Source organism: Melanostigma gelatinosum (genome assembly GCF_949748355.1).
Source record: "Melanostigma gelatinosum genome assembly, chromosome: 14".
In the NCBI taxonomy this organism is placed as follows: domain Eukaryota; kingdom Metazoa; phylum Chordata; class Actinopteri; order Perciformes; family Zoarcidae; genus Melanostigma; species Melanostigma gelatinosum.
The window spans coordinates 9,484,542-9,497,797 of NC_136647.1; the positions used below are offsets into that span (position 1 = coordinate 9,484,542).

A 13,256-nucleotide genomic window follows, 5' to 3' on the forward strand; every position below is an offset into this window, starting at 1 on the left:
CGTCGTTTTCTGTGTTTCGTTAAAAGAAACCCTGTTGTTTTATATCGTACTCCATCATTGGTATATATATCTGTGGTACAGCTGCAACACAAGCTGCAGCTTGCAAACAGCTGGCTGACATCAGACAGAGGAGCAGCATCGGGTCGGCTGCTGGTGGTGAGACTGCAGATTAGTTTTACAGTTAGTACATCATGTCACAACCAATAATCTCCATTAATCTCTGGTTTAAATTCAAAAAATGGGATGAAAGCTGCTTTTGGGGCAGCAAAACAGCATTTTGACTATTTTCAGGGGGGGGGGGACACATGTCTTATGGGTTGGGTGATCAAATTGCATTTGGATTTGTCTGATGCTGTCAGTATTATGCCATGAGATCATTTGGTATTTGTGTGTGATTCCACAGCTGCATCCACAAGGCCTGAATGAAGAATGTACCTTGTATCAAAGTAATGATGGCTTTTTTCATGTGGCCTTTAAGAGATGGCCTTGATATGCCTATGGGAAGATGAAGACAGCTCATGTAAACATCTTGAAGCAATTATTGTACCATGTTACTAAGATCTTGTCTATTTGTGATGGATCATTGTGGGGTCGAACTTCATTATTGGAGGGTTGTTTGGACATTTGATTACTGCTTTGAGTATGCCTTTCAATCACAGATGTCACAAGTTCCATTATCTGCGAAATAACCTGAGGTTTACATTACATTTCTAGAATATCTAGAGCATCAAGCTGTATTTACATCCAGCCTTCACTCCCTTAAATCTCATCTCTCAGATACACTGTTGAACAGGAAAAACAGTCCCTTGCATTGAAGTTGCAAGCACAATAAGAATACACTGACAAAATGCATAGCTATTTTGTTAATTGCAGAACTGAAATTGATGAAAGAATGAATAATCCTTCATATCGTTGAGCTATTTGGACGTTGTCCCTACTGTTACTGCCCATCAGCAAGCAGCTGTTTGTTCAGCAACAACCAAACCTCTATTTATTAACGATAACTGTAATCCGAAATGACAAAAAACATTGCAGTATTTGGCTTTAGCTTCTGTGATCACAGTTTACACCCCGTCTCTCTGCTTTTTCAATCATTAGGACTCCATTTGTCAGCCCACTGAAGAATGTTGCCTTCACCACAATGAGGCAGTATATGATCAGGATCAGGAAGCAGGAGAAACACCGGAAAGTTGAAAGGGATGAGTCCGTTGGGAATGTCACAGCAGTTGTTAGACTCCCTGCCCCTGCGGCTGGAGCTGTGTCAAAAACACTCAAAAGCCCACAGTCACGGCACAGGCTGTGAGATATGCACAGCATAACAACTGTGAAAGCCACGGCCATTTGGATTGTATTTTGTTCACAAAAGGAAGTCATCTTTCTGGTGTAACTGCTGTGCTTTTAATACTGCAGTCGGCTATAAGCCGGTGTGTTCTTTTGACTGAACGAACCATAATGTTGTCCCTCAGGGAGAAGCCATCATGTACAGTGTTGGACCGAGGTCAAAAAGATGTCCGGTAATAACTCTGAGCGGTTGTGTAGATAGAAAAATCCTCGGCTGCCTCCGGTGCTGTAGATATTAACCAAAAAACAAAGGATCAGTAACTTTTACATCCAACAGTATTATATTATATTAATACAATTCAAACATGATGTCCTGAAGACACTTTTCTTTCTTTTTTTAATTTCAATAAACATTGAACTAAATAAAGCAAGTGCCAAACATTAAAATATCACTGCAGATGAATCGCAAAACACATACACGCTGAACAGAAACCTGCTTTTCCAGCCTGATACGACTTGTATCCTTCTGCTTCGTGAAGGCAGTTTAAGTTGACCCTGCCTTTTAAATCATTCAGCAATTTGCAGCTATCTTGGGCTGCAATACTCTTCCTTTACAGGCTGCAGCCAGTGCATGTAATTAAATATTTAAAATGTTTTTTTCTGTGCACAGCATGAAAGATTGTTGACAAAGTTAACCCCTTACAGTCACAAATAGAAACAGTATTAAGCAAGGAATCAGGGAAGTTAAAAACAGGCAAATGTACTGTACAACTAATTTAGGTGTACAGGAAAGAAGGCCTTTTTGTATTTTACTGTAGTTTAGTATGACCATGAATTTGCCATTTTGTAACCAAAAGACAAATCAATCATTCACCTCCATTTATAAAACATGATTTTCTGTCTGTTTTGGCATGGAGTCTGGAATGTGTTTTATTCAGAAAATAAAGTATTTTATTCCCCCGAACTTCTACTACATGTGACTGAAAGATTGACTACTATTTGGGTTAAAACGCTGCCAATCATTTCTTTCCGAGCTATTAACATTCTTTCAAATGCATGTGGCTTTGTTTACGTCTATTGACCGCTCCATCATTAACCCTGTTCAGTCCGGTTATCCAGCTCTGGATCAATGCATGTAAATGGCATAACTCTGTAAAAGCCCACTACCCACTGCTGGTGTTTGTCATCTCTGCAAACTCAAACTGATGCAGGGTTAGATTCACAGTTGATGGATACTTTGTATGAACAGTATAATTACCCATAACACCAGGCTTGTTGTTAGGACTCTCAAGAGCACACAAATTACTCTTGACGTCAACATTGTTTTGTCATGTTGTGTAGAAGTAACCTACTATTGCTCCATCCGAGGAGGCAGGGTGAAGCTGGCGGGCACATATTTTCATGTTCTTTCACTTGTAGATCTTTCTATATGTGGGCGTAGCACCACAGAAAACACATTCCACAATATTCCATAAACTGGTTTATAGATGTCAACAGTGATCCTCAAACAGGGTATCACAGGTTTGTGTAAACAGCTTAGCGTCGTCAACGTCAATCTTAGCGTTAGTTTATTAACAGTGCAATGTCACACAACATGTTGAAGTTTAAGTGCATTGTCTTGTTGCCAATGTCGATGAAAGACACAAGTTAAAACTTGAGCAATGTTGCAATTTTGGTATGTGTCTACATTTCTGATGCGTGTTTGTGCATCTTATTGTGTTCGGTGAGAGGTGCTTTGGTGATGCTGTTTAAAAGTTTAAATGTAAATCTGCGCCGTTAAGAATATGAAGCTTGCAGAATTGATTCATTCCAGCAGTTTGTGCATGAAAGCTGCTCGTCAGTTATTCATTTGGGCTTCCTCTTTGCTGCGGCTCCTCACCAAGGTGTCTGGTAGATTCACAGCAGATAGGCTTTTCACTGCACACTCATTCTCTGGCATTCATTTAGCACAGGCCCCAGGCCACTTCTTCACTCTCACCATGCGCCCGTTTCTGCGTCAACTCACGGTTTTATTGGTATATTTGAGAATGTTATGTTCATTAATGTCATGATTAGAATATCATGAATGGCGGTGTTTAGGCCATTGTTTACATCATGGTATGGTAATAGTATGTTCTTCCAATACAGGGAACTGAGAATTTACTGGGACTGGCATGCTAGTTATGTTCAGATACAAAACTATGCTTACCCAAATATCCTACCTTTTTTAAGACAGATACATGAACTAAAACTCTTTATTAATTATATTTGTCTGCATTCGGCTTAGCTTCAGGGAGTGTCAAAAGGTACACAGTTAAAGAACATTTCCTCCCATGCTTGCCAGTGCTTGGGTGTGTTATTCTTTGGATAATTGTCTAAATTTCAGTGCATTCGCTATAATACTGTGTCTGCAAGCTTATGCATGTTTTCCTACGTCAGTTGTGAGATGGCTAGTTTTTCTGCATTTGCGCAGCATGATCAGCGCCATGTAGTCGGGAACAAATATCATACGTTGAAGTGAGTGTTTGTCCAAAAGTGTAATATAACTGTCTTTTATAAACGTCCAGAGGAAGCTGACCGTGTCCATGACAGGAACTTCGACGAAACGATAGGGAACAAAAGGACCATGGGAAGGGCAACTGTGTTTGTGTGCAGCGTGCCGAAGTGTTGAAAAGAGGGGCTGCCGGCACTCCCGCTGGGCGCCTCCTGGTGTGTTTAAGGGACGTGTCCGGCCATGTTCACCCCACACACACACACACACACAGCACGTATCCTGAGAGAAGGTTTGTTTCCTCAGGTATGTTGTAGGTGTGGATTGATGTGTGTCTTAACATGAAAAGACTTTAAACAGAATGGAATGGCTTGTTAGCAGTGTTTGGAAGTGGACCAAGAGAAAAATCATGTTTCCCTCAACAGTGAAGGGGTCTTCTACTTTGAGTTCGAGCTTTGTTTCAGCAGACTCAAGAGAAAACATGCTTCCATAGTTGAGCAGAGATGAATTGCCTAATTCTGTGGTCCGTGACTGAGCAATACCTTCCTCAACGTAACACAGGGGAGGAGCTGATAAAAGATTATGAAGCTGCTGACTCATAGAATAACTTGTAAACAACTCGACCCACACATTCCTGGATATTTACAGTGTGTTTGTGGATATTTAGACACATTTTGATTCACCGTCGTCCCACTACAGGATGACCAGATACTCGACACCCACAGCGACCCATGCGTGCTGTCTGTGTTCCTAAAAAACTGTGACGCCATCAGGTTGTGAATCCTGGAGCTCTTCCAGAGTGACTGATTTGGGAATAACAGCAAAAAAATCCCCACAAGGGCCTCATCTATATTCATACTTAAACTTCACAAACAACACACTTTGACGGTTCAATTCTCACGCAAAGTACAAGGGACAAAATACCGTTGCTGATTTCGACAATATTAAGTTCTGATAAATAAAGATAAAAGCATGTCTGTCGGTGATTACTCCGGCATGTATGTGTGCGGGGGCGAGTGTTTTGGGAGTCGGCTGTTACTCTATCCTTTACCCTTGCTTTCTTCTGACCTTCCACCAGTGCTTCTGCTCATTATTGTGTTGCTCTAATCTGGAGGGGACAGGACTGGGTGCAGACGTGTATTTATCTTCCTGCACAAATAGGACCTCTTTCCGTCTGGTCCCTGCTCAGCTTGTTGTTGAAAGATAGTGAGCGGCGTAGAGCAGGCTTCAGTATGTGCGTGTGTTTGCGTGTGAGTGAGTGCGTGCACGGGTGAACTGAGATGTGTCCCAGCTGGCCCACAGACCAGCACACTAACCATCACCTCACTGCAGCAACTGCAGACAAAAGAGGTATATACCTCTCTTGTGATATGGATAGCCCTTAACTCCGGGGATGTTTTACCCAAAATGACAAAGCAACATTCCTCACCGAGGTCTGTTGTACTTGTAAAAGCTAGAAAGATCAGTGTTGCAGAAAGTCCCTGTCGTGTGAGCGCTGTAGCCCCGTTTCCGCTTTTCCACCCATCACCATCTGTTGAGATGTGTACTTTAGCTATGCATTGTCTAGGCATGTTTCTTTTCATTCCCTTGTTGTCTTCATGACATTAGGATTGCAAGCAGGCAGTTATCATACAGCCAATGGCCAAGGCCCAGGAAACCGCTGCAAGCAAACCAGCAAAAAACGAAAGAAAAGAAAGTAGCAAAGGACATCTTCTCATTCCTGTGAAAAGTCTGCAATGCCGTGCTGATACAACTATTGGTCAACAGTTTGAGTTCATTTTTTTGCGGTCAACAGGTTGCCACTACTGAGGCCACTCTCTTGCCCACATATCAAGCTCACTCAGTTTGAGACCGCCTTGATCTGGGCTTATGCCGCCAAAGCGTGATCTAAGCTTACACATGCGTAGTGGCCTGTTTTCCAGGAAAAGCCATTGGTGAAAAACAAACAAAGAGATAAGACAGACTGTTGATAAGCCCGAGCTCAGCCATGAGAGGCGAAAAAGCAGAAATGCAAATGATTTGACCAAGAAGCTGCTTTCACTCTGTGTGACACTCCTCACAGTGTCCCCATCGTGACATGTTTATGCTGCTCTAAAAGCACATTCTGGAGATAAAGGACAAGTGCAGAGCGCAAAAGGAATTTGATTTGATGTGAAGAAGAATGCCAAGCAGAGAGCGGATGCACGCATGTTTTTGAAGGGGGGGGGGGGGGGTTACTGATAAGAGCACAACCTTCCTTTGTTTTGCCTCGTAGTAATTTACACTACTGCAGTTTAAAGTGGATTTTAGACATGTATGAAACGCTGATGGATGACTGAAGTGACATTCATCATGGACTTATTTCAATCCACAATTTGAATGTTTCTTTGCTGTTGTAGTCATGGGTCATGTGAAGGCTGGGGAATCTTTCCCGAGATTAAGTCATTGGATTGTGTATAATACAGGCTCATTGTGTCCAAGTGTTGCATGTCCAGACAGTACAAATTACAACATTTATGGCAATTCTCAACATTGAAAATTCTCTTTTAAGACTCGGTAGCTTCTTGGATTTTTATTCACATATTTCTTTCCACACATGATATGCAATGACGACATGTAAGATGTATAAAAAGTTGAGTCAGTTGGGTTTTGAATGACAAATGTGTGCGCAATGGAAAAAACACACAGCCTGCTATGCTGTGATTCAGATGTGGTGTCCTAAAAGTCTGTTTAGTAATTGAAATACAGGGGAATGGTTTGTATTAGGTCCACCAGGAGTGGAAATCAGGTCCATTTTGAACGCATCAATGACCCATGTGCTTCTTCTATTTACACGTGGATGCACCTGTGTGTTTGTATGCGTATGCGTATGTGCGTGTTTGAGGGGGTATGTTTGTGTTTGAGTGTGACAGTGTATACTTTGTCGGTCCGAGGACACTTAGATTGAGTGCGTGTTGTTCTCTCTGGTGAGAGCACACATATGTGTTTGCATGAAGACCTGGTTCTATGTGGGTGTGTGTTTGATAAACTGTGAGAGCATGTGGGAGACTGTTTGTCTATTCATCTGGGTACGAGCAGGAGAGAGCGAGAGAGCAGAATGAGGAGGTGGAAGAGATCGGCTTCCAGCCTCTATCTTCAAGTCAATCTGATCACAGTCACACAAACGTCTTTATCTCTCCCTTAGACTGAAGGGAGGGAGACAGGCAGAGAGAGAGAGAGACAGAAAGGAAGAAAAATAAATACGTTTTAAAGAGGAAAAATACAGAGGGAAAGAGAGATTCAATCGGGCGGCCTTAAGAAGATAGAGCAGATGCATTTTTTGTTTAAGAGGATCATCACAGTCATGCTCAGACAGCATCTGTCATTGAAGATTTTTGTGCTATTTCGGTATCACAGCAATAAGCTATTATTGTCCAAATGAGAGGCTCTTTGTTGTCACTGAAGAAAGATATAAATGAGGATGTAGCGCGTCAAGTTTGATACAAAGTTGTATCACCAATGCTAACCAGCAAGGGGAACATCATTTTACAGTGTTCGCTACTGTAGCCAAAGTGGAAGTTGAGTTTCAACTGACATCCTCTCTAAAGCCTCTGCTATGTCCACACACACACACACACACACACACACACATTGGACACATACAGGACACGTATTGGACACATACAGGGCACGCTCTCTCTCGCATACTTCATCATTCAGCCATGACTAATTGCAAGAAGAGGCGTCAATTTTCAGTCATAAAACTGAAAAGCACACAATTGTGTCTCAGCATGCGTGTCCGTCTGTCTGCTGGCAGAACGAGAAATAGTGAAAAACATCAAATAAATCAACATGAGCTTAATTGCAGGTCTGACTCAAATATATGGCTGTCATTTTTTACGCAGCTCTGGCAGCCGTTCAGATAAGGAAGACGATCAGTAAGAGTTTGGAGGCACAGAGATCACATCCGGCAATTGGGCTGTGTGTGCGTGTGGTGTGTGTGTGTGTGCGTGTGTGTGTGTGTATGTGCGTGTGTGAGGCTGCCGTGGTGCTGGCCTGTTATTGCAGTATCATGCCCCATTGGCTGATGAGTTGCTATGCTCATCACTTGTTCCTCTCAGCCCCAATCAAACCTGTCACAATATGAGTCAGCGTGGCCGTAAGTGGGAAAGATGCCTCTTACCATCAGATCAATCGGTTATCTGACACATCGGTCAGATTTTATCCAGCGAGGAGCCACATCTGAACGCAGGGAGAGGCTCTGGCGGTGTGATGTGCTCATGAATGGCTGAATAGTGACAGATGGAGGCTGGGATAGAGCTGGAGAACTGAACAAACTGAGAGGCTAAAGAGCTGAAATCTCATTTTCTCAGTGGCCTTGAGAGTGGAGCATGCCGAGTGCTGATGTGTGTCATGTCTCCGTCTCTCCGAGATGCTACTGCAGTGCTTCCCAGCAGGCTTGGCACAGACTTCCCCCGTGGACATCTCTCTTATGGAGCGATACAGTGGCCAGGCTGCAGCTGCTCAGTGGATACCGCTCTCTCTGTGTCTTTGTTTCGCTCTCTGTTTCGCTGCCTCTCTTCACTGCTCTCCCGTGTTACCTTTCTCTTATTTTATGCCCCTCTCACTCCCCCCCTCCCTCCCTCCCCCATTGTATGTCTTACACATTATCTTCTACTTTCTCACTTGCGTCCTTTGTTTTGGGGTCTCTCATCCTCAATCCGCCCTTCCACATCTCTCTCACATACTCTAGTTGCTACCCTTAAGACTGTGGTTACCATGGTGACAGCAATGTGCTGCGGAAACGTCAAAGAGCTGCATCCACCCAGGATCACTTCCTTGTTTAACACTGAAATGCTTGATTTTTAAGACAAACAGCCATGCTTGGTTTGAATTCGCCCCTTCCGTTTGCTGTTTGGTAAACGAGACGCTGGATGTGATATCTGGTCTCTCTCTGCGCTCCTGATCTCAGCTGTTGCTGAGCAGAGTCATTAGTAACACTCAGATCTGGAATCTCCGTTGACCTTGAGAATAAAGCCCCTTCCTCTGGCCTCCAGATGTCACCGACACCGATTTGTGTCGTGTCTAGTCCGTAAGGGGGCTTCACCAGCCTGCCCAGCGACACGAGTCCTCAGTGTCTCATGCTGTGCCATGTCTACAGAGAGCCACTTGCACGGACTCTGTACATTTAAACAAAAAAAGCAGCGAGACTGGCATTATCAAGCCGATTGTGTTTAACGCAATCGCCTGTCTGTACTACAACAGATAACTGCTGCTGGATGTGCAGCTTTTTATTTCAGTGATCGGGCCGCCTGCGTGTGTTGTTCCAACGCCTCAGTGCACGCTGAAGCAGATGCCTTGTTGAAAGGTGAATATTAGCAGGTGGGGATGTTTTCTGTCATCTGATGAAGAGGACATTATTTCCAATGCCAAATCTCTCCTTCACACTTTTTACCCTTCCCTTTTCCTTCCCTCCTCTCTTTTCCCCCCTGTCCTCTCCATTTATTTATCTTAGAGGTTGACCCCCCCACCACCACCACCACCACCACCATACCTCACCTCTGATAGTCAAGACTACAGACATGTGTTAAAAGCAGGCACTATACGCTCCTTTAAGCCTCCACCACCCACCCCCCACCCCCACCCCTATACACTTTGTTGGCAAAAAGGCAGACAGATGTAAACAACACAACCTAATGGCTGTTTAGCCATTATGTCTGAAAAGATAAACTCTGGTCCCTGTGAAAGGGCAGGAGTGCTGTTGAGCTGTATCAATGTGATGATGTGCAGGTATGCTGTTGTTAGGAGGGAGCTGCTCAGCTCCATCATACAGGAAAGCTGTCTCCCTTTTTTTTAGGGTGGGGGGAGGACAGCGAGGAGGGATTAGGAGGCAGGCAGAGATGGGGCCTGTGGAGCATTTATGAGCAGAACCTTCAGCGCTTGGCCTCATTTTTCTTTTTTTCTTCTTTTTTTTTGTGGATGTGCTCCTCAAGCGATGCTCCTCCCACACTGGCCCACTGTGCCCCTCCACCTCCAGACCCCGATCCGAGGACGGCCCACGGCTGTTGAAAAACAGCAGATGCTTTTGAGTAGACTCGAAAAAAAGAGAAAGAGATTTAGATGCGCATGTCCATGACCATATTTGTGTCTGGGTGTGAATAATGGCGTTCATTTCAGACACTTGTTGTACTCCACAAGCTCGTATACGAAAGCTCAACCTTGTTCAAGGCTCTTCACACAATCTTGAGGACAAAAACAACAACAAAATCGAACTTAATTTTATTACAGTGTGCAGTCTAACAGGAACCCATTTCCTTTCCTTGTGTATGTGCCTCTACTTTATACATATCCATGTTTTATGTAACTGCCAAGTGGGACACAGCTGTGGCGAGTTGTGTTCGCAGCACTCACACATTTTAGCCTCCACACTGCTACATGGTGCACATTTTAGAATTCTTCACAGTTCAGCAGCAGCTCGGCAAGTTTGTGAAAACTTTGAGACAAGAGCTGCATATTGATGTCCAAACTAACCTCGAGGTTAACCTGTTCCCAATGCTCCTTCATGCTATATGTGCAGTACACCCTCATAACTCATGTCAGCTAATGTTACATTTCACAAATTTGCATCTTGTGTGGCTCTTCTTGAAGGAGCAGGTTGAGAAAATCTGCGAGCGCCACACAGACGGTCTAAATCTACATTCCATCATCCTGAAAGTGCCATTTCTTCTGTGCCGACGTCACGGATATACTCACATTTCTGACACATACATAAACCACACGCCCACCCAGAGACACACGGGCCAGGGAACGAGTCTCATCTTGTTGAGAAGTAGAGGAGGAAGTGAGTGTTGAGGTTGGGGGGGGAGATAGGGCAGCTCTCTGACACACCGTGGCCCCTGCCAGCCCTCTGTTACCTCTGCTGACAGATTAGATCATCGAGAACAGCCACCGGGAGGAGAGGCGAGAGGAAACAGCAATTTGTTTGCGGAGTAGGAAAAGCCCTATGTTGTCAAACCTTGGCTTTGGTTTGACCCCTCCAGTTTTGATGCCCACAGATGAGGCTTATGCCATCGAGTGTGCTGACCTGTTGAGACATGACCCTTCTGCTGCCCCCTTTCCAATCCCTGCTTCTGCCGCCGCTTCCGAAGAGACGTGTCGTCTCCTCGGAGGGCTGAACTGAGACAAACTCTGGGAGGGCCCCGCGGATGACTCACCTCCAGATTTCTTTTTTTCACTCTGCTGTAGTTTCGATGCATTTTTATTTTGTTGCCACTTAGGACAGCCGAGTTCAGTCAGCATGAAATCAGAAAAAAAAAACATCCTTTGATACAGCAGCTTAAAATAACACTGCGATCATCATGTAGTCACAGTTTGGGCGCCGTCAAATGAAGACAAAGAGACGGGCCGCGGCGTTGTTGTTGAAGTCATGTTTGCATTAGATATTGTCTCAAATATTCTCTCGCTGTATTACAGTCAGGCAGGGAGTCGATCGCCACTCTTAGAAAGTTCTGCTCTTTGATTTGTTTTGTTTATTCTTCCGCCACACATGTGCTGCTGCTGGCCTTCGACTCAGTCTTGCCCCACCTTCACATGCGTCTCCCCTTGCCCTACTTTCCTCAAACTGTCTATTGACAGACATAGAAAGTACAGAAGGTGAGATGCCCAACTTTCAGAATAGAAAAATGGATTTGACTGATTTGCAGAAGGCCACGGTCTGGTGTCATATGCATAAAGCTGAGTTTTAAAAGGTGAAAGCTTGGTTTAATAGTTCTTTATCCTTGCTGCTGCGTGGACATTGATGACACCTGGCTAACAGCGACACTGAAAGAGCGAGATGCAACCGCAGACAAGCTGCAACTCGCCTGTACCACTGAGAGGGGGCTGACAGACAAGAGAGGTGAGGAAGGGGAGCAGCAAAGGAAGCCAGGGATGATTTTGTCTAATTTTGCAAGGAGCAGTCTGTCGCAGATTGTGATCTGACATTCGGCACCTCACACGCCGCTCTCTTGCACATATCCACAGAATATGTGCTCGGCAAATCTGAACCAGATGTGAAGTGTTTTGGGACCCCGACATCAACCTGGCAAGGGCATGTCTCCTCCTGAATTATCTGGGTGGGGTCAGCAGCGCAGAGGGGACAACTTAAGTGGTCTCGCTACACTTTTGTTGCACGGGTCATTAGAAAAGAGAAGATGCTCCCGAGGTAGGAACTAGAAACAGAGTTGGCTACAAGCAGGGCCAAGACGAGCTTGAATTGGAAGACTTCAGATTACTGTGTGGACCGGGACTCTCTCTCTCTCTGTCCTCAGCTGTGGCTGCAGGGCCTGGCAGAGCCACTGCTTATCTGATAGATCTAGTGAGGGAACAGTTGATTGCCTTAAAGCAATGGGAAATGCCTTGCTTGCTCCCTCCCTCTTTCTCCCCTCCCTCCCTCTGTATTCTCTCCCTTTTCTCCTTGGAGTGTCTTGAGCAGTGCCTCTCTACCTTTCTCTCCCTATTTTCCTCCCCGCTCCCTCCCTCCCTTCCTCTCCCTCTCTCTCTCTCTCTCTCTCTCTCCCTCTGCCCTGCTGTGAGTAGGTGGTTCCTTGCTTTACTTGATTGGTGTGAGTCTATATAGCAGGAGAGACGCTCTAACAGGCTCAGAGTCTGGTGGAGCCCACTTGCCACACGTTCCCAATAGGACTACCTGGGTTTTTTTCTGTGTCTTCTCCTGAGAGGATTTACTTTCTTCTGACAGCATGACGGAGAGCAAGAGGAAAGATAAGAAAGGGAAAAAGAAGGGCGGTAAGAAAGGACAAAAGGATCCAACAACAGGTAACATTAAATTAAAGGTGGTTTCTGTGTAACATTGTATGTACAAATACATATATGTTTTTGTACATTACATTTATGTGTGTGTGTGTGTGTGTGTGTAGGAGACAGAGAGTCTTGGAGAGAAAGAGTGAGATTAAGTTTGTGTTACTGTTTCGCGGAAGTATGGGACAAAGTAATCATCCCCTTGACTTGTCAAAGCTTGCCGCTAGTCACATGGATTGGTCTTCCGATGGGGACAGCGTGTAGAGGCACATCTGGTTTTGGCAGCACTTTGTAATTGCAAGGAATTGAAACGATATGACTTGATTACATAAATCAACTAGAACTGAAGTTCCAGCTAAACCAGCTCTGGACCTCACAGAGCCAAAGCACGGTTGTATCATAAGCTCTCTGAAAAAGGAATGAATGGCTACAACCGTGCTTTAAAGAGCTTTCTTAATTCATGGCATAGTTTTCACAAATGTTCTGGCACATATCACATTCTCCTTCTCCATAGAAGTGATGTATGTATAGCAGAACACAATGTTTTCATGACACACTTTTTGACAGGGTTTAACAGTTGCTCAAGTTGCTTTTGTCTTAATTGTGAGTATGCGGTGAGTCATCCAACATAAAAGTCTGTCTGCATGTTAGCTGGAAGCTACTTTGACATTGGATTGAAGCGCAGCTCGTCTCTCAGAGTCTTGAACGTAGCAATGTGCTGGCTCAGTGGTGGATCCTACAAGCTGCAGCA

General features: G+C 44.5%; 1 protein-coding gene across 2 annotated transcripts in view; it reads left to right on the forward strand.

The window, feature by feature from the left end:
* Positions 1 to 12,364: 12,364 nt before the first annotated feature.
* nrg2a (neuregulin 2a) overlaps positions 12,365 to 13,256 on the forward strand; it is a 45,622-nt gene continuing 44,730 nt past the window's right edge. For both annotated transcript variants that reach the window (XM_079283920.1, XM_079283919.1), the window contains exon 1: positions 12,365 to 12,523. In XM_079283920.1, the coding sequence (XP_079140046.1) occupies positions 12,448 to 12,523 (76 nt within the window). In that variant the 5' untranslated portion in view covers positions 12,365 to 12,447. The remainder of the gene's footprint in view (positions 12,524 to 13,256) is intronic.